The sequence below is a fragment of the Falco punctatus genome (assembly GCF_963210335.1).
Source record: "Falco punctatus genome assembly, chromosome: 5".
NCBI lineage: Eukaryota > Metazoa > Chordata > Aves > Falconiformes > Falconidae > Falco > Falco punctatus.
The window spans coordinates 7,859,299-7,885,159 of NC_137584.1; the positions used below are offsets into that span (position 1 = coordinate 7,859,299).

General features: G+C 36.1%; 1 protein-coding gene across 10 annotated transcripts in view; it reads right to left on the minus strand.

Annotated features, from left to right (window-relative positions):
• DOP1A (DOP1 leucine zipper like protein A) overlaps positions 1-25,861 on the minus strand; it is a 68,184-nt gene that overhangs the window by 13,460 nt on the left and 28,863 nt on the right. For 7 of the 10 annotated variants that reach the window (XR_013928481.1, XM_080389443.1, XM_080389438.1 and 4 more), the window contains 17 exons: positions 24,358-24,472; positions 23,886-23,915; positions 23,270-23,503; positions 19,553-20,177; positions 16,238-16,512; positions 15,413-15,565; positions 11,360-11,460; positions 9,834-10,093; positions 7,174-9,181; positions 6,954-7,065; positions 5,821-6,000; positions 3,434-3,559; positions 2,960-3,094; positions 1,930-1,985; positions 1,316-1,420; positions 527-593; positions 71-215 (listed from right to left, as the gene is read on the minus strand). Coding sequence is in view for 9 of the 10 variants with exons in the window: in XM_080389443.1 (XP_080245569.1) it covers positions 71-215; positions 527-593; positions 1,316-1,420; positions 1,930-1,985; positions 2,960-3,094; positions 3,434-3,559; positions 5,821-6,000; positions 6,954-7,065; positions 7,174-9,181; positions 9,834-10,093; positions 11,360-11,460; positions 15,413-15,565; positions 16,238-16,512; positions 19,553-20,177; positions 23,270-23,503; positions 23,886-23,915; positions 24,358-24,472 (4,727 nt within the window). In the remaining variant the exon portion in view is untranslated. Of the gene's footprint in view, positions 1-70; positions 216-526; positions 594-1,315; positions 1,421-1,929; positions 1,986-2,959; positions 3,095-3,433; positions 3,560-5,820; positions 6,001-6,953; positions 7,066-7,173; positions 9,182-9,833; positions 10,094-11,359; positions 11,461-15,408; positions 15,566-16,237; positions 16,513-19,552; positions 20,178-23,269; positions 23,504-23,885; positions 23,916-24,357; positions 24,473-25,861 lie in introns of all 10 variants that reach the window. The other 3 variants (XM_080389444.1, XM_080389442.1, XM_080389441.1) reach the window with 2 other exon arrangements.

Genomic DNA, 25,861 nt, shown 5'->3' on the forward strand with positions numbered 1-25,861 from the left:
CAGTAAATCTGTCCTCTTTGATAATTTTGGCTTTAGGTTTTGTTTAAAATACAGATTAAAATGAAACTACCTTCGACATCCGATTCTAAGTTGTTTCCATCAACCATAATCTTGGGGGAAGGCTTAACCTCTAAGTTTCGTCTTAGCCAAGTAGTCTGTTCCAAGGAAGAACCAGCAATTGCCCCAATGGCATCCACTATCTTGTGCGTTACATCCTGGTAGGTAAAAAAAAAACCTCAAGCATTTTAAGAACTTTGTGCAAAAAGGCTGTATTTTCTGTCCTGACGTGCTTTTGTAGAAAAATCTATATAACTAATTAAGTTTAGAACTGCCTTCAAATCACTTCTGTTCTATATTATCAATTAATAAGGCCACAGCAAAAGAGATTTTTTCAAGAGATTATAAATAGTACTAAGCAGAATATAGTAAAGAGCCGATTCAGATTACAGAACTGATATACCAGGTAATTCTAGAACATTCAAGCATTTAGTTTCAAAAGGAGACACACACATAAGAAATTTCTTACCTGGAGATCTCTTTGATCTTTCTTATTCTCTAGAGTTGGGTTTTTCATAATGAACTCATTAAGAACACTGAAAAAAATACACAAGTAGATATGGATTTTCTTCTCACAATACATTATTCAGCAATTTTAAGAGTTAGGACAAATCTGAAGAAATTTATGTGCACAATATTTATTTAGTAAGCCTTCAGTCATTGCTATCTATCAATATTCTAGAAAACATCCTTTCAATTTTCTTAAGTTAAACTACTATGGTATGATCAACATTATCATGAACACATTTTACTAGATTACACACAAAGTTATCTTCAGCACTGTTTACTAGGGAAGATAAATTCCAGAAATTCAAGAAAATGGTCCTTGAAGCTTTATACAGAAAATCATAATCAATATTTTATTTCTAACACACCACAAACAGCTTTCATACTGGGAATGAATCCTTTCTAATGGGTTGCAAATCTACATGTACCTAAGAAATAGTCATTGTAGTTATTTTCTAAGAAAAATCAGAAACTTTAATGTACTGTTTAAAGAGCCTAAATCGCTCAAATAATCAGTAAGGTAAGATTGTGGTTTATATCACATTGGAATGTAAAATTTAATATATGTAACCCCCATTCCTCAGAGAAGAAACTTATTTAATAAAACCCTCAAAATTTGGGCAGTAGCTCTATCACTCAAAAAAAAAAAAAAAGTGTTAAAGATTTGAAAATACTAACACTTCTGTTTGATTTTACACACTTAGATTTTGAGCTTATTTGGAAATAATTTGTGGATATCAAGAGCACTTACCCAAGTATGAGGAATTGTCCTGGAGCTGGAAGACCAACCTGGATGGAATCTTTTAACAGAAGTAGCAGTGCTGCCCAGCTATCTACTAAGCTGGTCACTGGAATCCTAAGAAAGAGCAGTGATGGCAATGAAAACCACAGCTTCTCCCTCAGGTATTCCCCATTTTTCTTCTACCTCACAATTCTACTGTCAGATACTGTGAATCAACATTCATACAGATTCTTTGTGTTTTCATTTAATATTAGGTGGCTATATCAAGTCACTAAGAAAAGATGGGAGAAGAAAAGATGGGAGAAGAACAGTGTACTCAAAAGATGTACTTTTCAGTCCAAAGTCAGGATGGTAACGAGTTACAGCACAATTAAGATCAGCTCTCTTTGGGCAGGGGGCAGATTTCCAGCAGGATTTTGAGGTGAGGGAAGAAAGATGATGCAGAACTAGGAAACTCCCAAAATGAATCCCTTTTTTATGACACCTACAGTTCAAACCCATTCTTCCCTCTTGATTTATATTACACAGGCTATTTCTTATCCAAGGGATTATAAAAAGATGTAAAATATTAAAATTGTCCATCTGCTTCCTAATGACAGAAGAAATTCAACTTCTTGCCTTACCTCTGAGTATAAGCATAGAAAAACTGCAACATGCATACTTCCAGTGAAAGATGTTTCTAGAAAAAGATACAAAACCTGTGTCATCAGGAAGAATAAAGTGACTTTTCTCCTCACTTGCCAGGGCAAAACTGACAATGCTATAATGTTACTGTAGTGTCTGAAGATATAGCTTATTTCATTAACAGGATATTATGAATGTCCATTTAGGCATCCTTCTATGAAGTTATTCTCCCCTTTTTTTTATTCCCTCTTTTCTCCCCTTCCCTTTCCCACCTGGAAAAAAAAAAATCAACCTGAAGCTAGGATATGCACCTGTTTTCCTAATGTAAGCAGCCTATCCCCACGAAACACAGTCTTGTACAGAAGCAGTAAACGTGATTCTGGAGTTGTTCAGTAAATGGTAAATGATTAAGCAGGTATGACTTCTCTCCAGAAATTCATCCACCTGTTCGATATTGTGAAAATATGTAAAGCAATGAAGCTGGTGAAGGGTCTAGAGAACAAGTCTTACAAGGAGCAGCTGAGGGAACTGGGGGTGTTTAGCCTGGAGGGAAGGAGGCTGAGGGGAGACCTTATCGCTCCCTACAGCTACCTGAAAGGAGGGTGTAGGCAGGTGGGGGTCGGTCTCTTCTCCCAGATAACAAGCAATAAGACAAGAGGAAACAGCCTCAAGCTATGTCAGGGGAGGTTTATATCAGGTATTAGTAAAAATTTCTTCACGGAAAGGGTGGTCAGACATTGAGGCAGGTTGCCCAGGGAGGCAGTAGAATCACCATCCCTGGAGGTTTAAAAAAAACCACGTAGATGTGGTGCTTAGGGCCATGGTTTAGTGGTGGACTTGGCAGTCCTGGGTTAACGGTCGGACTTGATGATCTGAAAGGTCTTTTCCAACCTAAATGATTTTTTGATTCTATGAAAATTTTCACACTGTACTGCTCAGCTTTGTGAATGAAGTATCCCAACCAGCAGTACCCTAAGCTTCAGTAAGAGGACATTAAATAAGTCAATAGCATCCCTGCAGTTTTCATACCTTGTCCTTTGCTATGGCTGGAGGCTGCTTCAAAACTTCTTTCACTGTTTGTATAACAGTCTCTGTTCTCATAACACTGATAGAGCGAACTAGTTCAACCAGTAGAAGTTGTTCTTCACCTGCTGTAGGAATAACCTAAAAAAATCAAATATATGCCACAGATTATCATCACAGATAATGCCTATGCCAAAATTAAGGCAGCTGACCTCATGGGATTGAAATGTTAGTAAATAACAGTTCATCTACAGACTTGGAATCACTTATTCTTTTCCTGAAGAATTTGGGATGATTATCCTATTCTAAAATAAATTGGTAGCTCCCCAGCAGTACAGTTGCTAATTAGAAATGTAATAGAAATATTCTCCATATTTCATACTATGTATTTTTTCACTGGAATGCTTGATTTTCTCCTTGCTTCTAAATCACTTAAAGCTATTAACACTATTTGAAGTGATCATTGTAGTATAAACATACCTTTGTCCTAGAAGTATTTTTATTTTGCCTCCTTTCATTCCACACAAATGCAATAGCAGCCATGAAGTGAACACCATGATTCATTGAAATCGGACCCAAAAGTTCAAGAATCTGCTGCCTCAAATTCTGAAATATGGAATCAGAACACATACACCTTTAGATAAACTCTCAGCATTATGTTCAAAACACCTAGTTATAAAGCCATACTTGGATGGTAACTATCACTACCTTTAATAAAAATGGAAGGATGCACTCAGAGGGTTCATAAAGCTTTATTCTACATCTGGTGCTCTTAAATCATTTTATTCATGACTAAGACAAGGGAAGACAAAATACACTTGTTGAATACGCAAATAGTAATGAAGTGGGAAGCAACTGATAGGAAGGTACAAACTAAAAATGATCTGACAAACTCAAAAAGCATCCTGAAAAAAGACAAGCTGCAATAAAGGCTTGATATTTGCATGCAAAGGTAAGGCTAAAGAAATTCAGTGACGGAGGATGAGAAACTCTTTAGATAGCAGTGCTGCAGGGAAAAAAAAGTCTCGGGACTACAGTGGATCACAAACTCTTCATGACTACTTTGCAAGAAGAGGGAAGAACATTCAAAAAGAGCCACACATAATGAAAGACATTAAATATTTCTCCTGAAAGAACATACTACAACCATGTCCAGTTTTGGACACCTTCAAGAAACATACCACAAACCCATAGAACTCAAACTATAACGATTAGTGCCATGGAATATGACCTACGAGAAGGGCAGAAATGGGTTTGCATATATTCAGGAAAAAAACATGTAAGTGGAGATGCAACAATTATCAAATGGGTACAAGGTAATTAGGAAGAAGAAATGAAGATGATGTTCACGTCTGCCACAAATAGCGATGGACTTGCTTTGTAGCAAGTGAGATAAAGATTAAAAAACAGGAGTTGATGGGGAAATCCTAAAAGAAAGAAAATGCTACTCTGGAAGACTAAAACATTCACTACTGATACTCTTAAAAATGTGGGGTTTTAAGCATGTCAGAGGTTATTGAGACACACTTGGGTCAGGAAATTTATTTCCTGAGCTGTTTTATTGACTTCTTTTCTATGACAGGAAGCTTTTAGACAAAAACGCACTTTCTACCTGTTTTCTGTAAGTCGTTTTTACCTTGGTCAGAGATATTTCAGTAGGAATTGTCTAAGCTTGCAGGAAACTGCTCTATATGATCCCAGAGTATGAGTATACATTTCATGCACTTGCCAAGAGTGTGGCTTCCAAAGCAACCTAGTTGTATTGAACCTTAAATATCTTCTTTATACTTTAGACACACGATTCTGTGGAGTTCCAGTTTTGTGTGTTTTTAACCACATCCACCAACTCCAAGGCTGCTACAAAAGCATCACCCTAAAGCAATGAGTTGAACAACTAAAATAACCCATCCTGATGCTACAATGAACAAACTGAATTCAAACTGGACTTTTTCATATACAGGACATGTTGAATGCTCTTTTGAATACTATGGATATGGGCAAATTAAACAAAAGCTGGAGCATACAGAAGGGTTAATGTTTAACCAGAGTACAAAAGCTTATCCTTTTTTCACAGCAGCAGCATAACATTATAGGCCATCAGCAAGTACATACCCACTTCCTTTCAGTGAGTAGGAAACCCTATGGGCAACACAAATAAGACCATGGATGCTATCTGTGCAAAGACATGGAGTCTTAGATTAATTAGTCAATCTGAATGGCAAAGGTTGAAAAGGCTGTAACACAGCATCACCACAAACCGGATTTGATAGTATTCAATTTATTTAAGGAAAACCTATTTTAAAATATTTCTAATTTAAATTATAATTTCCTATTAAATAATATGAAGTATAAGAAGTTTGAACTGCTTCCAATAATTGGGCTAGGCAGCATTCTCAGTATAGTCCTGTTTGAGCCCTTCCCAGGTTCTCTTTATGACCACTAGCTCACCATTTGCTATGACATTTCCCTGCGCACAGCAACATCATTGCATGGGAATTGCATGAATAAAGGACCTAGTTCATAAGTACTAGATGCTTTAAAAGAAAAGTTCTCTTTTGTTAAGATTTTCCATCAATATATATATATATTTTATATCTTTTGAGGCATAAAAAGGTGGGTTAAATTTTTTCAGGATAGATTTAATTTTCTTTGTAGAAAGTAAAGAGTTGAGACATTTTTGTCTTGAATTGATATACTCAAATTTAAAAGCAGATTCAACACCCATTTATAAAAGCCTTGTTTGTGAGGTAGGCGAGTAGATGAGACCAGAGGCATTAAAACTTGATTTACATTTAAGGGAATGGAATTGGATTTAGTTTGATAAAAGTATTAATGAACAACTTCGATATTATCCCTGATATTCTGACCTTTGTTGACCCAAGATTAATAGTGGTAATGGATGCAGCAGCAGCAGTAGTTTTCTCTGAAGAATCTGCAAGGTGAAGGATGCTCCACAGCAAAGTCACAGAAGACATGATCATATGCAAGATTGAGAGGATCCCATTGCGTGCTTCAATCAGGTGCTTCTGATCTACATTAACCAAAAGCTAGTGGATTTGAAGGGGAGAGAGGATGAGGAACATTAAATATCTACATAAATAGCATAAATAAACCAGTGTAAATTAAGACTTAACAGACATGGAAGCTTTCAACCTTAACTCTTCAAAATAGTTTTTCAATAATTCTTATAGTACATACAGGTTTTGAGTCTAATAAAAGTAATAGTTACAGAATCTTTTGACTCAGTTGCACAATATCAAACATATTCTGAACACGAGGCCTCACGTCCACAGCAATCGATTTTGTATTATCTGCCTATATCTTCACAAAACAATTATTTCAAAAGTTTAAATATAACTAAAACTCTAGGTAAAATTATTTACTTGCACAGACAATAAACAGTTACTTTTAAATTAATGGAAGGCTAGGGGGCATAAGAAGAAAAAAAAAAAGCAAAACCAAGATTGCAGAGAGAGAACAGCACAAAGATTTTCTTGCAGAATCTGGGGCAAATTCTTAACAGAGACTGTGCTTAGAATATCAGATCTAAAAATACTGCTTGAATAAAAAGAAAAATTATGAATATACAGAAGGAGTAGAAAGTTCTGATATATTGCAAGATGAACACAGTCCAGCCAGAAAGTAATAGGATAGGCATCAGTATGGGAAGTTCCACAAAACAAAGTCAGCTCTAAGAAGTGGCATTTTAGAGGTCTGAATGTTAAGGAATTCCTACTTATTTCAGGATAACAAAAAACACCCCTAAAACCCAAAAAACAAAACAAGAGAAACAAAAAAGTCTAAGACTATTCTCTCAAAAGTATAATTAGTAGAAAATTGGGTTTCTGTTTGAGATGTGTATATAATCAATAAAAAAACATAGTTAAAAGAATATATTTGGTATTTTTCCCACTCGGATCTTCGTATCTGCTAATATAACCACTGTCCTTAATTAGACACATATTGCATAGGAACCTCTCAGACACCAAGATAATTTTACCTGATGATACTGTGTAGATGGATCCAGGAGACAGTAATGAATTATTGTTGTGATCCCTTCTAATAAAGTGAGAACCATATCTGGGGGAGTCACTGATGCCATCCAGAGAGGCCTAAAATAAGAATTTATATTTTGTTTTTTAATGGGTTAATCTGTTTGTAAAGCAATTCAACACAATCAAATCTGCTTAAAAAGATTATACACCTCTACATACACATACCTATTATCAGATAATCCTGTTTCATACTTATACTGCTGAATTAAATTATCCAGGTTCCTGCAGAGCTGAAGAGTCACTGAAACAACCACCCTTTGAAGAACTTTTCCCATGTAAGGCAACGTAGAAGTGATAAGGCCGATCCACTGAGGATGCATTTTACAGGCACAGTGCTGGTGTAAAGCTCGTATCACTGCGCAGAGAAACATGCCTTGGCAGGTTATGGGCTGGGAATGTAAATACTGAAGAGAAGTCATTGGCTGCTGGGGGCCAATGTGCTCCAAGTCCGTTATGACAAAGTCAAAGCCTGTTTCATTTTCCTCAGGCACAGTCATTACTCTGTGTTCCAACACAATTAGCCGTTGAAGTACTTTTAAAAGCTGCGATTGCAGAGTACTACCACTGTCAAATTCATCTTCAGAAAAATTTATAAGGCTGTCTTCAGAGAAGCCTTCTTCTACAGCCACTACGTTTTTCCCAGCGATCTTTTCACTGTGCCATTTCTGTGCACTGAAGATAGAAGATAGCAGACAATGTAGGATCACTTTCTGAACCTTGCATTTGGACAACATGTCCGAAATAAAACTAGGAAAGCCCTTTGCAGAGCTTTCTATCACTTTTGCCAACTCAGCAAAGAGAAGGGTCAGAATTTCTATACTCATCATTTGCATATTACGGTTTCCTATAAGATCTTGCGAAGTTACTTTAACATGAGTCGGATAGTGGCTCCGCATATAGTATAAACACAAGGAGATAAGAATTTCTATGTACATAGAGCTCCGAAAGTTATGGTTGGAATCAACTGGGATGTGACTATAGAAATCCTTGCCCATAACTGATATTCGATGCCTGGCTAGAAGGTTCTGGAGCAACGAAAGCTGAGGAGTGTATGCATTGTTGACACTGGTAGTGGAGATAGCACTTACAAAAGCTGAAGGGTTTGTTTTGAGAATTGCTTTAATTGCAGAAAAAGCATACAATGTCCTTGAAGAGTCATACAGCTGGAGATAAAGCAGCACATGTTGATACAGTGGGTGGATATTAAAGCTGGGAGATTTTCTCATGCCTGGGGACCCCACATCACTTTCTATTTCTGAAATTTCTCCTTCCCCACAACTGTACCAGTTTTCTAAATCAAGACCATCACTAAAGAAGACATTTGTTTGTTTAAGCTTTTCTGTTTGTGCTTTCTTCTTCTCTTCATCTTTCCGTTTAGCTATTTTCACCTTAGGTTTTGCACCTGGTTGCTTACCAGCCTCTTTAACAATTGTTTCTTTTTCTGACATTTTTTCTGGTAGCTTTCCTTTAAAGCTGAACTGAATACTACTGTGGCTTCGCTTTCTGGACTTTGATTCAGTGGAAGCAAGAGTGAGATCAGAGAGGGATTGCTGGCTTTCTGCAATACAGGGTGAAGAGTTATTTCTTGAAATTTCATCTTCTAAGCTCTCAAGTCCAGTCTCAGTTGAGGCTGAGAGCAATTGGGAGCTGTCATTACTAAGCAAACTACTCTGACTACTTTGAATATTTTGATCTTCATTTTTTGTCACCTCCACAGAGTTATCCAGAGGACTGAATTTACATGAAGTATCTTCAGAGCGTAGACTATGTTTAACAGGTTCAGCCTCTTCACCAAGCCCACTTACAACTTTGCATATAAGATCTGTAACCACCTGTTGCACAATTTCATCAGGCGAGTCTTCTCTCAGAGTCTGAGAGCTATCTTGAGCACTCAGGCTTTCTGTTTCCACTTCATAACTGATGTTGTCTCCAGTAGATGACTGAGAACAGCCAGAGTCAGAACTCTGCAGTATTTCAGCTTGGTGGTCAGGAAGGTCAAAATCAGACACAACCATTGGTATGGTCTCACTGCTGGTACTTAACAACGAAAGCCTGTCACTCAGAGGGTTGACAGTCAGGCTGAAGTTCTCCATTTCATCCATAGCAAGTTGTTTTTCATTGCCTTCTTTAGGTATAATAAGTTGTCCTTGGCTTACAGGCTCATGGGAAAACGCTTAAAGAAAAACACACAAAAAAAATTAAACACATAGTATTTTGTTCTTCAGAGTAAGAATTTAGAATATAAACATTTATCAAGACTTCAGATTATAAAGGCATGGTAAGTAGTGTCTTTCCACTTCACAGGAGTAAAAAAAAATAATGTTAATATGCAAATGACACACATTCACATGACCAAAGCAAAATTCCTTTAGCAGTAGACCTTAGTGAAACTGCAAAATTCTCCCATGAAAATTTAAGTGCTCTCATCTGCTTGTGTTTTCATAAAAAAGAATTATTAGTATATTACTAAAATTACACAATACATGCAAACACCTTCAAACCTTATCAGTATGTTTGCAGCCAGCCCCACATATCAGTGGTCCTAATTCATAAAAGCATTTCATTTCTTGGTTAAGCTTCAAGTCATATTCTTAATTTCTACTGAATTTCAGTAAATTTTCCTGTGTCTTACTAAGAACAACAAACCCTCAATTATACTTGGGATGCCAAAACTTGAATTAGAAAAAGCGTGCACAAAGCAGTAGCTATTCCAGCACTTTGTTTTGAGAGTCACCCACAAAAATTTGTACTCTGCTTTTAATACTGCCTGCAAATAACAAATAAATTGAGTAAGGAACTTCCTACAAGTCTTTTTGAGTACATACCATCAGCACAACTAAACTTCTGCATAAAGTGCTTTTCATTTTCTTCTTCAGGGTGATAGGGAGACTTAGTCCAGTAACATTCAGCCTGTACCCGCTGAACAGAAACTCGTTGAGTTTTTGGATGGAGAAGCAGTAGGAGCAAAGGCTCAAGAACCCTTGCAATATCATGTCTCTGAAGCACTTGATTTAACCAGGCTTGCCCCACTGACCATGTAGAACCATCCAAGCTATTAAGGCTGTCCAGCATGATAAACAAAGATCTAGAACAAAAAGAAGAATAAACCTAGCACAAATTCTACACTAAGAACAGAATAATCTCATTTTAATCTGATATATGATGAATTTCAACATGTCAATACATACTCCAGTGTCTTCTCCATATAAACAGTATTTTCTTTGGAATCCAAACTTTGCAACCTGAAGTTTTATATTTCAGTCTAGCTTGAAGAAGAAATGGCCAGGAAGAGCTAGTCATAAAGTCAGTTAAGACAGCTACACTAATAGTAGCAGTTGTATAGTCAGTTCAGGTATTTGTACAGCTACTAGCATAACAAACTTTTGTTGCCTAAGTGCTAGTGCAGTACAAAAACATAAAAAACTTTAAAAGCCAATTCACACAGATGTATGGGAAAGAGAAGATAACTTATTCAAAGATTTTTTCATCATGGATGGAGAGGAGAAATATACTTGACAATTCAGCACTTCCTCCTATAATTTTCTTCTTTTAATAGTTTTAGCCCTTAGAATCCTTTCCAGACTTGGGGAAAAGCATTATATATATTGGACTCTGAATTTTACTGACTGTTTAACATCCTCCAGTAGTACACATTTGTAAGATCTTAGCTGTATGTACAGAATTTATCGCCACTTCTGCAATGACTGACAGTATCAAGCCAAAGAAATAACAAGCATTTTACTCTGATTTCTACAGCAAAGTATGTATTAGAAAATTTAAATAAGCTCTTTTCCACATTTGTACTAGCTGAGGAAGACTAGACTAGTTCAGAGTCTGGATCATTCAGTTTTTTCTAAGGTGGCAGTTTGATACCAGAACACAAAACAGAAATCCTCTGCTGCTTGCCATAAATGACACACAACACACAGACTAAACAAAAGAACTTTCATATTATAGTGCTTACTTGCAATTTTGTTCTTAAGTTTTCTTAGCTTTACTGTTACTTTCCATTTTCATATAATTCAATTCTGGGTTATGTTCTCTCTCCTACATTTGTTTTTACCAAATCAAAGTAAGAGCTCAGATACTATGTTCAGTATACTCAAATATTTTAACCACAGTGACAGTCAATGAATCACGTGACTATTCCTGCCCTACTCTTTACAGCTACCATAAAAATTTACAGCTTACATAATCATGAAAATAATTTTGTCATTTCTTGTTCTCCTTCCTTGCTCTCGCAGTTACACTGTAGTTCTCCAATTTCTAAACACTCTATGCTTCCACTATAATGTAGGTAAAGGTTCTGAAGCAAAATTATTTCAACTGAATCATACTTGCAATCACCAACCTGTCAAAAGTACGGCCAAAAGAAGAAGACTTATTAATATGAAGGTCACGGGTGAGATGCCATAGCACTGCAAACTTTGCATGAGCTTCCATTCTTACTTTCTGTGGACCAAATTATAAATTAGATCTATCAGAATATGACAACCTCTGATAAGAAGGGGAATGAGGGAGGAAGGAAGGAAAAAAAAAAAAAAAAAAAAAAAAAGAGGTATACAGCAGCTTAAAAGATATAACAAAACTGTTAAAATTAACTTTTTTGACTATGCATTCCTATATTCCAACATTACAACCAGTAACAGGCAAAAATAGGTCTCTGTGAACAATTTAGTAGCATGAAAGGATTGCCCCCCCTTCTTGATCTTGGCCATCTTAAGTTTCAAAAGTTAGCTTGAAAAAGTTCCAAATACTTAATGCGATAGCTTGAACAATACTTATTTTACTCCCACAAGTTGCACAGCTCTGTTTTCAGGGAGTTTATCTACATTTATCAAGGCACTAGAAGAGATCATGAAAAGACTGCAGAAAGAAACATGCAAGCTTTTCAATATGAAAGCTCGAGCATACAGAGGCAGAGAAAGAAGAAAAAGTTTTTAAAGATAGTGGCTGGAACGATGGGGTTAAACACAGTACCCATGGAAACAAGGGAAGGAAAATAAGGTGGCTAGAAACAGACCTAAAAATTTTCTAACTAGATACAATGTAGTTAAGAGTTCATCACTAATGCCAAATTTACCTCTGGAACTTAAGAGATTTATTTGTTTTATTTGGACAAATAGGACATGCTTACTGCCCAAGGGACTTCTAATGACTAGTAATAACATGCAGACTATTTAATGGTGAAAATGGTATTAAAGTAACAATTTTTATGCCTTAATCTTTTTACTGTGGCTGATCAAGGCAAAGTTATTCCAGCAAGGCTGTAAACAACAGTAAATGCCATGCTATGACACACGTACATGGGCACATGTACTAAACCCAGCTTTACCTAAGAAAAAAGGAAGCTACTAAGCAGTTGTAGGGGTGAACAAACAAAGCACAGCAATCAGGACAGTTATATTGAATAAAACATCAAAATTTCTGTCAAATACAATCAGGGCTTAAACTAAACTACTAGATGATACGCCGAGACGAGACAAAGACTTTCACTTGTTTTTTTCTTAAAATAAAATTATAGGGAATGAATAGTAGGTATATTTACCTCTAATCAAAATGAGACTGAACTAAAAACTTAAGACCACTGTGACAATCTGGTATACTTCCAGATTTAATTAACAACATACAGCTTAATAAACTTTGCAACACCTAATATGACCAATACCTGCCACAACAATGAAAACTTCAAATAAAAGCTGCAGAATTTGAAAATTACAGAAACGACAAGACAGATCACACTAGATGTAAACAAACAAACAAAAAAAAAGCCAGAAGCCAAACCCACCCACCTCCACCCCCACCCCCCCCCGCCAAAAACCCCAAGAGAAATGGCATTTTGGAAAGTAAAGCAAGCATCACATGTATTTAGGAAAAAATATGCTTCTCACAGGAAAAAAAAAAAAAAAACAAAACACAACACTGCTGCAAAATATCTACAATTAGACAAAACAATTCACTAATATCTGCCGAATACTGAGTGAAAATACCAACTCTCAAACACATACAGACGACTGTGTAAGTCCGTGCAATCCATGCTGAGAAGATGCAAGAAATCCTGTTTTCACAGTAAGCTTGGCAGAAATGAGTGAGTGCCACATCCACAGTCACTGTAGTTCACAGACCAGCCTAATAACTGAAAACTGTAAATCATTGGCAGTTTTCTCAGTATGCCAAGCTGTGAACTGCAGTGATTGACAGACTGGCTCACATTTGGGTTTTTTTGACCCGGTTACTCTCTGGTAGAAAGGAAAAAAGGTAACTGCCTCTCAAGTCACACAACCGTGAGTTGCCAGAGCACCTAAGCTATCACTCATTCTGTTCAGGCTGCGAGAACAGTTCATATATCTGTAATTTGAACCACTACAAAGGTCTTAAGTGAAATGTCAACACTAACAGCCTCTCAAACAAATTCCCAGGGGAGGGGAGGAAAAAAAAAAAAAAAAGCGTACCTGTCATAACAAGAACTCCTACTAACAACAGTAAAACCTAAGCATGTGCTTTATATATCAGGAATCTGAGCATAACTTTTCATAAGAGATACAGTCTCCTACATAAGTCTGTTGCTGAAAAGCTCCCTTTGTCTAGCATGAAACTGCAGAGGCTCATGACAGACTTAAAACCCCACCATTTGTCAACAATCTGAATCTCTGCCAGCTGCAAAAGATTCTGAAAATACTATTCTGCTTTCATTAGCTAAACTGATAGCAAAACAGAAGTAATCAACGGGGCAGCCAATATAACTTATAAAAAACAGCCAGAGAGAGGCGGCATTTGAACAGCAATAAAGAATGGGAGAAATCCACCAAGTGGGGCCATGAGCAAACATTCTAACCTGTGGTAGCAGAACATGAGGCAGGACAAGGGACAAAGTAATAACAAGAAACGAAACAGTGTTATCAGAGGCAAAGAAGCAGCTCTCAGATCACTCAAGAGGTTCTGCTCAAATTATAGTCTGTAGCTTTTAACATGAGACAGAGATGAAAAGTAAAGACCTTTAAGAAAAGAGTAGCCTCAGTGGCATATTGCAAAGAAATGCACAGACAACTCACAACCCAGCTGCCATGTCAGTCAGCACAGAGCAGGCAAGCACATTTCCCACAAAGGCACAAATGCACAGAAAACTGCCAATTACTGTTAAACCAGTTTATTAATTGCCCTCTAGAACTGGCAAACATGGCAGAAATAGTCAGAATTCAAATCTTTTTAGGAGAAATAACTAGAGAAGAGAGGAGCTGCATGAGATTGAAGAGGCTTCTGTATGACTCTTCCCCATCAAAAGTATTTAGTTACTGAAATTCCTCCACTTCCCAACCTCACAGAAACACTTTAGCTGGAAATAATTAACTGAGACAACTGTCAGAAGATGGAGCTCAGAAATATATAGCCCAGCCCTTGGGACCTGGAAATAAAATAAAATCTTATTAATTAAAGCCGCTGTATTTACATTCATTCTTACAAAAAGCCAGAATCAGATAATATACAAAAATGCTCAGAAAGAAAAAAAACCCAAACCCAACCCAATTCACTGCCACTTAAAAGAGAAAGGGAATTAAGGCTGAAGCAGCAAATTAATGAAATCAAATGCAGCAGACTTATAAGGATGTGTCTCACAAAGACGGAAAGGAATTGAAAACACATCTCAAACTGTAAAAATGTAAAATGTAAAAAAAAATGTAAAAATGGTGACATAAAGAGAAAGGCAGTAAATACCTCAGCTAAGAGAGAGACAAAAGAGAAAGCAAAAGGTCAGAAAGATAAAAGGGACCACACACAACTCAAAGAAGCAATCCAACCCCACTATCAAGAAAAGCAACAGAGACGTGGCAATGACAATAATCTGGCTGTTGTTGCTTCTCCAAGTTCTGTGGAGGACAGGAAGCAGAAAGTCTAGATGCTGTATTAGAACAAATTATTAGACAAGATGTGAGCGTTAGATGAAATAGGAGGGAGCACACCAGAGGACTGAATTACAGCTGGACACAGCAAAAGTGTGCTTAAATTTGATGGAGCTGTACAGGTAAAAAAAGTGGTTAGGACAACTGGAACGGAATCTAGAAAATCTATATTCAGTTATTAACATTACAAACACTTTTCAAAGGTTTGTGAAACACCTGGACATTCACGAAAACAGGGCTCAGTGCCTACAGACATAAGGTTATGGTTTCTTATGAGTGGGAATATAGGAAAGAGGGTGGCAGTGTCAGAGGAAAGGCAAATCTAATGTTTTTCATGCAAGTAAAAGATAAGGGTATTTTTAATGTTTGAAACAATGCAAGGCAACATTTTTTTCAATACTGAAGTTATTTACTCCCTTCCCTATGGCACCAAGTCCTTTTCCTAAATATATTTCTATAGTTATATACTTAACTCATCTTTTAGTAAATATCTATAAACAACTTGCCTTGTCTCTGTGAGTCAGCTGCTGACTAATAACATCTTCACAAATGCTAGAAGATGGAACGAGGTTGTGCAGCTGGTAGAACAGCTCCACACTCTTCTGGTGATGCTGAGGAGTTCCATCACCCAACTGGTCCCAAAGAGTTAAAGCTATATGCTTTGTAGATGAAAATAAAAGTTGCAAGAGACACAGGTGAATAAGTATCATGCCTTGTTTTGGTCTAGACTATCTTGAACTCTCTGCAATGATGGGAGACATTACATCTCATGTCACCAAATGACCAACAGGCAATCTATAAAACTGTTCTGTTTTGTTCGTATGAACATAAGCAACTGTTTGAAATATTGCAATAACTTACTATATAAAAATTCCTGTTACGATTCAGAACTCTCAGGCATCTCCAGAAACAAGTTTTCATTAAAATGTAATTAACTACGTAATATACCCTGCTGCTGATTCTCTTTTGTAAATGATTTCTTACATAAATCACACAAAGGCAGAGGTTATGGTTTACCAGAGTCCTACAATACGCACACCTCTGTTTCACACCTTTGCTAATTAATGATGCTATTCAATCAGGTTTTATTTATATTTTTAAAATATTCATTCAAACAAAGTTTTTCACCCAAGCAGTCAGTAAAGCAATCACAGCGGAAAATCTTAATATCTGTTTTCATTTACAGTCTAGCACAGGTTACAACTTATCAAAATACTCAGCAAGAAAATTTGATTTACCATACCAAGGATAGTAAAGTGGCCCAGACTGGCAATCTTCACCAGCCAGGAAAAGAAGTCTAAAGAAAACAGCAATGAGATACTGCTTTGTACCTTGAAGAAATCTGTCTTTTCAGCCATGTATCTCAGATTGCCTTGAGTAAGAGGAGGTCTGATGACCACAGCCACTCTTCCCTGGTTAGGGCTAAGAGGCTGAGCCGTTTCCACACTGTTCAGATTTTCTCCAGTGACGAGAGCAACAGATTGAGTCAATCCAACCAGGTCCATCACAAGGGAAATTGTAACACCCTGAACACTGAAATCGCTTGCTTGCTTGCAAGCACTCATTAAAGTCTGTAGCCACAGTGGAGGCTGTACTTGTTCACAGTCTGAAATAAAAAAAAAAAAAAAAAATCACAGATGATACATTAATTTAGTGACTTGAAGTATTATGTGTTTTTCCTCTTATATCCCATGACCATATTCATAATTGTCCTTTATCTTTCATATTTCAACCTGCCCATTATATGGCTTTAGGAAAATGTATGCAGGACAAAGATACAAATTGATATGTATCTATCATTAAAATAATCTAATTAAAAATGCAATACTGTATCGCTACAAATGTTTACTAACCAAAAATAAACAGGAAAATTTGAACACGGAAAAGTAAAATAAATTTTATGGAAATGCATCCAAATGATTTCATGTTTTAGACAAAACTGGACTTCTGGTAGTTTGCACATCCTTTCATTCACTGTCCTCCTTCATGAAATTCTTGACCAGCAATCATACCTTAACACTGTAGTTTGTAGTCTGGAATAAATCTGTAGTGGTTTTTAAAATATATAATATACATAACATGTAATATTATCATATAAAATACATCATAATATACATACTTACAGAATCATGTACATATATAAACTAAATTTAAACTGACTAAATGATATAGAGATTTTTCCTAGCAACACTTTAAAAGTAAAAGTATCCGTGAAAATTGATGTTTTGGGTGACAGAAACTTGATCCTGTTAGATCATACTCTGCTTTCACTGTAGGTGGTTGTTTTCCTCTTCTTACCATCCCCTCAATACCATACACTGGCCTGATAATGCAAGTCTCTTTCTCTGAAATTCACAGTCAACTCTCCAAGTAAATAATGTACTCTCTTATTTTAGAGGTATCGAAGTAGTTTTTCTTAAATCTTCAAAAATATCCTCCCTATCGATGGTGTTCCTAAAATAGGCAAATGCTTCTAGAATCAGACACCAGTGAAGTAGTATTATTTAATAGGCACAAATACAGCATCTACTTAGAATTAAGAGGATGATGCAAGTTCTAATTTATAGCCAAAATAGTTAATTTTGCAATGTAAATTGGAGCCTAAGTATACCTAACAATTGCACATGTTCTACAGTTTACAGAAACATTATTCTGAGCTTGACTCAGTCCCCTTTTTAATTTCTTCGATTAAAAATAGCATGCATTTATCTGACAGTTCAAGCATACAGCAAAATTTAAGCACAATTATGTTCTATCAATATCAGAATAATTTGGGTCCTTCAAATAAACAGAATGATGACTCTCACCACTGATTAAAGGCAATTGGATCACATCACTAATGCAACCCACCACAAACATATTCTGTATTTAAGAACCCTTCAATAAAACCAGCCTTTTCTGCAGTAAAAAAATGTATCAATACATGAAAAAAAGTCTCGTGTGTGAATTATGGTAACTATAATTCTCCCATTCTCCATTCTTTGTTTCATCAGCATTCTCTGTTACGGGAAGCAGGACTCCCAGGACAGCTACGCAGCACCATTCCCATCACTATTTCCATCCACCCTGCCATTCTGTACAACAGATGTTTCATCTGCAACAAAATCCTTCCTGTTGATCTCAACTGCCTACACTTTATGCTTATTCCTCAAAGTCACACTGTTTAATAGACTGCAAACGCAACATCACAAATGGGAAGGTTCAGATGATGAACGAGCAATGCAAATCCATGACATTTAACAAAGTGAGAAGGATTCACTAGAATCACTGCCTTCATAGAAGGCACATACTACTCAAGCTCTGTAGGTTTTCTCCTTTAGAGTTTACAAGGCAGCAATAATCAGAAGTGCTATATCCACAGAAAACGAATAAACAAACAGCTGATGTTTTAAATATTTTTAGTCTTCTGCCACAACACTCATTTGTAGGCTGCTAGTGTTTGGAAGAAAAAAAAACAAAAACAAAACCACATTTTTCAGGGTCATGCTGTAGAAACACAAATATCTTGTGCTAGATCTTTTACAAAAGGTAGCACCCCTTTAGCACTGCAATAACCTTAATTAATAAACAGCTGTAACCAAGTTGCCTTCAATTGACATAAATATTTGATATGTCTGGATCTCACAAAGTCAAAGATATGCTCTGCTCTTGGCTGTATAATGAAGACATACACAACACATCTTAAAGACTACAGGAATAGAAGAAGCAGTCATGTTAAACTGACATGCTTGTTTCCAAAAGCCAAAAATCTATTCATCTCCAAGCAGTGACCACCACGTAGCCTTTAATAGATTTTGAAAGTTGTGGATAAGAACAAAAAGCTGGACCCATGAAGTTTTCTAGAAAAAATAAAATCACAGAAGATAATCATGACAGTAGCCAAAATTATTGTAACTATTTCTTGCATGCTCCAAGCTATCTACCATAATACCATTTTAAGGCAGCAATTCTCAAGCTACAGGTCAGAAGTGGAACCAAAATTTGAACTGTAAATTGAAGACTTTACAAACTGTAAAAAGGATTGTCTGTCTAAAATGTCACATTTTGCAGTAATCCAGAACTGTCCACATTTTATTCACATTTCCGTATCTGAATGTGTTCACGCTTAACAAAACCTGCCATTTTTGTTTTCTAATGTAACTGTACCTAGAATCGTTTGCCAGAATTGTTCCTTTAATAGGACCGAAGTAAAATTAATTTCTTATTTGGTATGATCTTTATTGGACAGAAGCTTATAATTTCCATGTATTGCACAAAGTGATAAATGAGTACATCAATCTAAAATTGTCAAAATGAAGATGAAAACATACTTGATGTTCAGCTGTGGCTATTATGACAAAGAATAAAATTGTGGATCCATACAGTAAAGAGGAACATCTTAAAAACTAGATTATACTCTCAGGCTTCAGTTTGCATAATTTATATTTGCCACCCCAATATGAATTACTGTCAAATCCCATGCCAGCAATGTTCTTAAAATCTACGAGAAAATAGTTTAGTTTCCAAAAAGCAAACCAGTTGATACAGAAAGAAACTTACATTTCTGAGAGGAATAGCAAACAGCAACACACACAAAAAGCACGAATATTATATAATTAAGAAAAAAAAATATTTGAAAGCAAAGAACAAAGAAGAATGCAGCTTACCAACTTCAGGCTTCCCAGGATGTAATTCCGAAGTACGGTTTCCTTCAGCTATGTAAACAGGAAAGCTCGAACATTCAAGGTACAGCTGACAAGCAGCAATAAAGGCAGAAAGGTATTCTTTCGGTGTTTTTTTCTTGTTTGTTTTCTTCACCTTAGCATCAACTCGTGATTCTTTGTCCCATTTTGTGGTCTGTCCTTGCTCTCTAGTGGTGTCTCCTGGAAGCTCTGCCCCTAAGGGCTGGGACAAGGAATTACTCTGAATGATATACAGGTTGATAAATCTGGTTAAAAACTGTTGGACATACTCCAAACAACACTGCATTGCAGTCTTTTGGATCGTTTTCCCACTTCGAGTTGCTGTCCCCTGTGTCATTATGGAAGGAGGCTGTACAACGGTTTCCTCAGATCCCACAGTTGATCCTGTTTCAGTCTCTGAGGATGTGCTACCGATAATAGGAATGCCAGGCGCACCGTGACCTTCATTCAGTGCTCTGTCAATGTCATCAGTTGTATCTGCCTGGTACTGTACAAACTCAGTGAATCCACTTTCTGATGATCGACTGCTTGGAGGGTTTTCACCATCTTCAAACACATCATTAGGATTTTCAAGTGAAATTGACGGCACCTGATTGAGATAAAAATTTAATTGTTGTTTAAAATGGGTTATTTAGGTCCTGATGAAAAAAAAAATTATTTGCTTCTCCATTTGAAAGGAACAATTTTATTCCAGTTTTAAATCTATTAATGTAAATACATTTTATGCAAGACGATGCTTGGTGTTTCAGAAACCTTGCCAGACAAAAGCTAACTATAACAAAAAAAGGAAGCATTGTTTATCAAGTAAAATACTTTAAATATGATTGCTTTTAAAATTTTCTTCATATCATAATAATGTCTATTTTTTAATGAAAGAATGTTGAAATGCATAGACACTGGTATTATTAATTTATACAGCATCATAAATCAAAATATTCACTCATCAAAGAAAACCCTCCACTTCCAGCCGGAAGCAGGACATTGAATTATGTTGCTTGCGGTCACTTTAGCTTCTTTTAATACTGTAGATTTTAGCATGTTCTGCAAAAAGACAAGATATTTATCTGTTAATCAGAAACTGCTGTAGTCATACAGGAGTAAATGCCTGCAGGCAAAGGAGACAAAACAGAAGCATCAAGCCGAGAAGAATGGGAAGACTTGAGAGAGTAGGAAAAAGTATACACTTCTCCAATCACACTTTTTAAGTTCTCACTGTACAAGTAAATAATCACATCAGATATTAAACTATTTTAACATAGTAACTGTTCAGATATACTACTGATAGAGCCACCACAACTATTAAAGTTTTGTCACATTAGGAAGGCAGGATCAGTGTCATCACAACTACAAGTTGTCAAAACACCTTAAAAAAATGATCTGTGGAGCTGTAAATGAAGAATAAAATCTTTCATAACCTAAAACATTTTTCTCACTTCCACATTTATACTAATAAAGCCAGCTCAATTTCTCAATAAAAGACATGCTCTTCGACTTAAACTGTCTATTAAATGTGGATGGAATCTCAATTCATAGATACATATATGATAAAACTTTAACTAGCATGTTTGTTTTTATATACCAATCCTGAGATCTGGAAGTTGGGGATTTCTTTCTAATATGAAATTATAATTATAGAAAAAGAAACAGACTTGCATTTAAAAGCTACTAACCATTTGTAACTAGAAAGAAAAAAAAAATCATCTCCTAGAAACAAGAAAGAAGGGTTGCTCTGGCAACAACAGCTCTTCATGACTCATCCTGAGCCTTAATTCCTCATCAGTTCAGAATATGCACAAATCTGATTGATGATTTCTACTCAAAAAGAACCCATAGCAGCTTTCTGGGCTGCTCTAACCCCCTATAGTCCTGTTGGCAACTGGTGGCACAGTCTCCTGAGGAGAACAGGGAAACAAACAGAAAAGCATGAATCAGTTGGGAGTAAATGCAGTTAAAGAATATGCCCTCATGCTTCTCATCTGGCTATCTTACTGGCGATGGCAGACATTGCCCAAGAAGCTGTCTTGCTGTTTGACATCCTATCACTGTCATAAATACAGAATTTGAGCATTAAAAAATCTGAATAACTTTTAAATTAATAAATAAAACATAACACACCATTATATATGGTGAATTACAACTTGTTTTATCAGAGACTGAGTAAGAATAAAAATGAAAATTTGAGATAGTAAATACTACACAGGAGACAGTGAAAGCTAAAAAGCTTGCAAAGACACAAAGGGTGACCCAGCCTTACAAAATACAACATAAGAGAGATCAGAAACATGCTAATTAATTTCACTCTATCTCTTAACAGAAGCCATGGCTACATACCAATTGGTTGCAATTGAAAGAAAAAGGCCACTGATGGTTCAAAGGGTAACATCATTCAATCAAACCAGGTTTTATAAAAAAAAAAAAAAAAAAAGCAAAATAACAAGCAGGCAGGTTTCTAGAAAGAATAAGGATGGGATGCTGCATAAAGGATGCTGGAGTCCTAATGGACAAGGTGAACATGAGCTAGCAGTGGACCCTTCCAGTAAAGAAGGCCATCCACATACAGGATAGTATTAGCAAAAGTATAGCCAGCAAGTCAAAGGAAGTGATTGGTCCCCTCTGCTCTGCAGTTTTAAGACCACATCCGGAATATGGCATCCAAGTTTGCACTCATTAGTACAGAAAAAAAATACTGATGTACTAAGTCCAGTGGAGGGCCACCACAGGAGCACCTCACAGAGAAGGAAAGCTCAGAGTTGGACCGGCTCAATCTTAAGAAAAAGAATGCTAAGAGGTGGAAAAGGCATCTTTAATTGCTGTCTGTGACTTCCCATTATTTACCTGAAAAGATGTAGGCATGCTCAGAAATTTACAGTGAAAGAACAAGAGGCAACAAACACAAGCTGCAACAATGAAAATTCTCATTAAATAACACAATGCAAACAAACAAGCTGTACAGAGAAGTTGTGGAATCCTCACCCTTCAAAACTAAGCTGCATATGATCTTGAGTGACCTGATCTAGCTCTAAAGTAGAATCTAACTTTGAAATCAATCCTGCTTTGAGCAGTGACCTGCAACTGTCACTTCCAATCTAAATTATTCTATGATGTTCCTCTAGTTTCTTCAGGTGGAGAACAAGGATTTCGGGGTATGTAGTTTAACATACCTTACAGAGCCATAGTTGCATAGGCCAAACTATACAGTGTTAAAAGAGAAAGAAAGAGCTGCTGGCTGGTCAGTTTCTTTATTAGATGATTATAGGAACAGTAAAGTAAATGATGAGTAATAATCTGATGCATATAAATTGGGTGAGAGGAGAAATTACATATGCCTGACACAACTAAAACTCAGAATTCTTTTGAGACCAGTTATTCCAAATGATCAGACTCCTGAAGTGCATTACAACTTCAAACCTTAGCTGATTAATTCATTCTTACGCCCCAATTCTAAAGTGATTTATAAATGTAAATATTAAATCTAGATAAAAAACATTGAGAATCAAGACTGTTTACCACAATGAAATGTACAATTACAATTTCTTAAGATGATCCAAATTTCTATGTATTATACATTAAACTGAATCTAATCAGAGACTTGTAGGTGGTTCAGCACAGACTGAGAAATCCCACTTTTGCTTTCCACACAAAAAGTATTTTTCTATGATGCTGCAAAACATAATCAGTTACCTTTTTATTTTCCCATTCTTTGATGGAGCTGCTGTGTCCACTAGGAAGCTGCAAGATACCATCTGTACCAGCAGACAGCAATGGAGGTTGAACCTTACTAAGGATCTTTGAGCAGAGCCTGAGAGAATCAGTAAGCTCAGACAAGTGCAAAGTATGAAGATGGCTCGTCAACGCAGAAATCATCCTGAGCAAGAGCTGAGGCAAGTGTTCTGTCTGTATTTCAATGTAAGTCTCCTAACAAAGTAATAGTAAAACTCATTATTGTAGCACCAAATTCCATGCTGAAAGTTATCTTCTAAAACAGTGGCTCCTATCATTTGCTTAACTGTGTTCTAATCATATGGAACACAGAAAAAGAAAAATATCTTAATATCCAAGAAAAAGAAATGCATGCTTTACTTAAAAAAAATTTACAAAATTAACTTTACAGTTGGGTAAAAAATGAATATATTTACGTATTTTCAGAATTGTTCATTATGCAAACACACACATTACACAACATAACAAGGCTAAAGAATACTACTACTATTATTTTAATAACCTTCACATAAAATTTTAAGAATGAAAGATAAACAAGTTATTAAGAACTAAAGGGAAAACAGGCTGATTGCCATACCTGACACAGCACTCTCATACTTCTAGTAGGCTTTGAAATGAGAAAGCAAAGAATTGAGGAAAGACAGGTATAGAAAAAACAGTTCGAACAGTCTTTGCTACATTAAGCAATGCCAACAGTAAAAGATGATACATCTTATCATGACATTTAAAAGAGCCTTCAAAGAAAGCCACATATCTAAGCCAGCATACCAAACTACAAAAGACTGTATTAGTAATGAATACTGTGTAGTTTTAGAGAAAAGAAATAGAGGATGGACAAAAATTTTCAGGTGTAAGCATCATAAAACCCACTTTGTTTACATCTAATCAGTCTATCAAGCATCATACAATGAAACCAAAACTTCTAAAGGTGTCCTCCAATTAATGCAATATACTTTCAGGAAAAAACAATTAACAAAGCAGATATAGTATTTCTGTGGACTATAATCATACAGAATCCCAGTATTAGCAACAAATAAAGCAATTCTTACCAAAGAAACTATATCCAACAAAAAATCCACTAACAAGCAGAAATTTGTCAGGGGTAACTCAGATTGCTCACTACCACCTCCAGGCCCAGTTTGAAGTCTGGCATGCAATGTCCTCCTGCAAAATTCAAATAGGGTTTCACGATACTTTTCCCTCACCTTTACATTGACCATATTTCTGTAACTTAATGCAAAGATGTACACATCAGGGATAATCCCTATAAACAAGTAACAGTAAAACGAGAGATTGCTTGAGTAGCTCATTTAGCCCCATTGCGGACTTTCAGAAAAAGCAGCAACCAGCCTTTCACTGTAAACCAGTCTTCATTCATAAAATAGGGAAATTCAGGCTACAGAAAATTGCATTTGTGACTCTACCACATACAGCAATATTTGCTGGTATGAGCATTGGCACCAATAACAGAATTAAGGAATAGTGTTACTGGAAGCACAATAATTTTGAAGAAATCTAGACCTAAAATATAGCACTTGAGATAAAGACAAGCAAAAGTGAAATAAAAGGCCCATGAAACTTTAAAGCTGTGCAAGAGGAAAACAAAACAAGCTCTTCCAAATGTCCACTTCATTTGACTTCAGCTGACTGCATTGTTTTACTATTGACAAGAATTTATAATCTGATGGGTTTTATTGCTAAGTGAAGTAAAATGGAATGTAAATCCCTCGTGAAATTGTGTAGCAATCCAACAACATTATAAGCAAATGATATGAACAAAGGAATAGTATTTTGTTTCTCCAATTCATTTATCCTGCTGGGGGTAGTGGTGAGAGCAGTGTCACATTTTCAGCATTAGCTATGCTACTCCTTTCCCTCTGTTTTGGAAGGGGTTGTGAAAATATATGCCAGGACTGAAAAAAGGATTTATTTGAAATAGAAGCATTACAGAAACCAAGTCTGAAACAGTGACAGTATTTACCAAAAGACTACAAAAAGATTTAAAAAATTGCATTTAAATTGCACTGTGTTAGTAAGCTACGTTTGAAAAGTAGCTCTCTACTTAACCCACACCTCCATTGGGTTACTGTATCTCTCCAACAACAGATAGTTCTCTTCATAAAACTGGCAGCCTGTTTTACAAAGCAAAATGGTCCCTTTGCGTAAGTCATAATACAAATTCTTTTCACATTCTGTGCCCCTACCCAGAAAGATCTACCATTTCATCGATTACTCACATATTTGTTTAATTGTAATACCTCACAAAGGATGACTTGACTTCAACTCAGAGCCCCTTAACAAAAATAGCTTTGAAAGAAGGCTCAACAGCAGGGAGCAATACTTAAGACAGGAGAAAACACTAGATACAAGAAATTCCATTTTTAATTTTTAGTGGGGGAAAATCACAAGAAAAAGCCTAAGTCAAATTCAGAGGAATATCTAAATAGGTTTAAAAGTAATAACTGTGATTTACCAATCAGACTAGATGATATAAAGATACCTTACACATTCATGGCTTAAAATCAAGTGGTTATGCTTTCATTTAATGTTGTA